Genomic DNA, 1238 nt, shown 5'->3' with positions numbered 1-1238 from the left:
ATGAGTCAGGTTTGTGGTTGTTTTTTCTGTAAATGTGTGTGGTGTACCTTGGTTTGAAAAGTGGAGTAGAGGTGTGTAAGAAACGGATTTTCCCAGGCGAGAGCCAGCACTCGTTTTTCTACCATGGTGCACTCCACATCATCATCCATCAACACCACATCCTTCTTTAACGCCTTCACTGCAAACCATTCACCAGTGCCCTTTAGTTCAGCCAACAGCACCTGATGACAGAAAGATGATGAACATGTATTTGTATATGAATGCGTGTTTGAGGGATAGAGAGTTTGTTTGTTACCTTGCCAAAGCTTCCCTTGCCCAGGACTTTGTGGAAAACGAAATGCTCAGCAGTGATACGCATTTGGTGGGTGATTCGAGAGGGGGGACGAGGACTCAAACCCTCCCACAGACGACCATAAGGAGCCCCATCTGCAATATAAAATTGCTGTCAAATCAAAATCATATTTTTAATTCTCACAATTAGTTACCCCCAGTCACACCTACCACTAACATCAGGACTTTTATTAAAATCCTGGTAAACCCCAACATCCTGTGTGTTGCTCTGTGAGTTGCTTTCAGGTCGCTTGGTGGATTTCTATGACGGCAAAAATATGCATAAACTTTAAAACATAACAGCATTAATGTGAATGTGAAATAGATTTTACAGTATATAAGTGCCTCATAACTTGAGCTTGTGCAAACATTAATATTTACAGTTGAGACTTGGGTAAGAGCCTCTGCCAATAGCTTCTGGTTGATGCCACACAGGTTGGCCACTTTAGTCTGGCACTTATGATGAACATTCATGGAGCAGTCTGAAAGAGAAGAGAAGAGATGATTGCAAACATATATTCAGGGTTTAATATTAAGACAAGAACCAAATAACAAAACGGCCTTTTTATACCAAGTAATTATAACTAACAAATTTACAGAGTTACTGACCAGTGGGCTGGTAACTATTTTTAAGTATTTCTAAATACTAAAATGCTTTAAAGCATAATGTAAACAGATAATGGCTAACAAATCATTTTGGGCCTTTTCAATACGTACACAGTATACTCACCCTCACATTTGAGGCCCTGTTTGACAAGACCCCACAGCAGACTGCCACAATGGTCACAAAAGGTGGGGCTCATGTAGTTGTAGGTCTTAAAGCGATGTGGCATGTCAATCTTAAAACGCTCCTTCTGAAACTGTAGGCACACAAAGACTTTAAATAACCATGGCACAATAAAAAAAAA

The 1238-nt window shown here is 40.1% G+C and overlaps 1 protein-coding gene across 1 annotated transcript in view; it reads right to left on the bottom strand.

The window, feature by feature from the left end:
• Positions 1-1232, bottom strand: part of LOC107584482 (protein kinase C delta type-like) — a gene marked incomplete at its 5' end in the record, with an annotated part of 2988 nt that extends 1756 nt beyond the window's left edge. The window contains 5 exons of the mRNA XM_016271118.1: positions 7-221; positions 296-426; positions 502-592; positions 712-812; positions 1061-1232. Coding sequence (XP_016126604.1) covers positions 7-221; positions 296-426; positions 502-592; positions 712-812; positions 1061-1232 — 710 coding nt within the window. The remainder of the gene's footprint in view (positions 1-6; positions 222-295; positions 427-501; positions 593-711; positions 813-1060) is intronic.
• Between the last annotated feature and the right edge of the window lie 6 nt (positions 1233-1238).

Source organism: Sinocyclocheilus grahami, unplaced genomic scaffold, assembly GCF_001515645.1.
Source record: "Sinocyclocheilus grahami isolate Dianchi unplaced genomic scaffold, SAMN03320097.WGS_v1.1 scaffold60.1, whole genome shotgun sequence".
NCBI lineage: Eukaryota > Metazoa > Chordata > Actinopteri > Cypriniformes > Cyprinidae > Sinocyclocheilus > Sinocyclocheilus grahami.
Note: the sequence above shows the minus strand (reverse complement) of the source record. Positions and strands in the feature narration are given on the sequence as shown.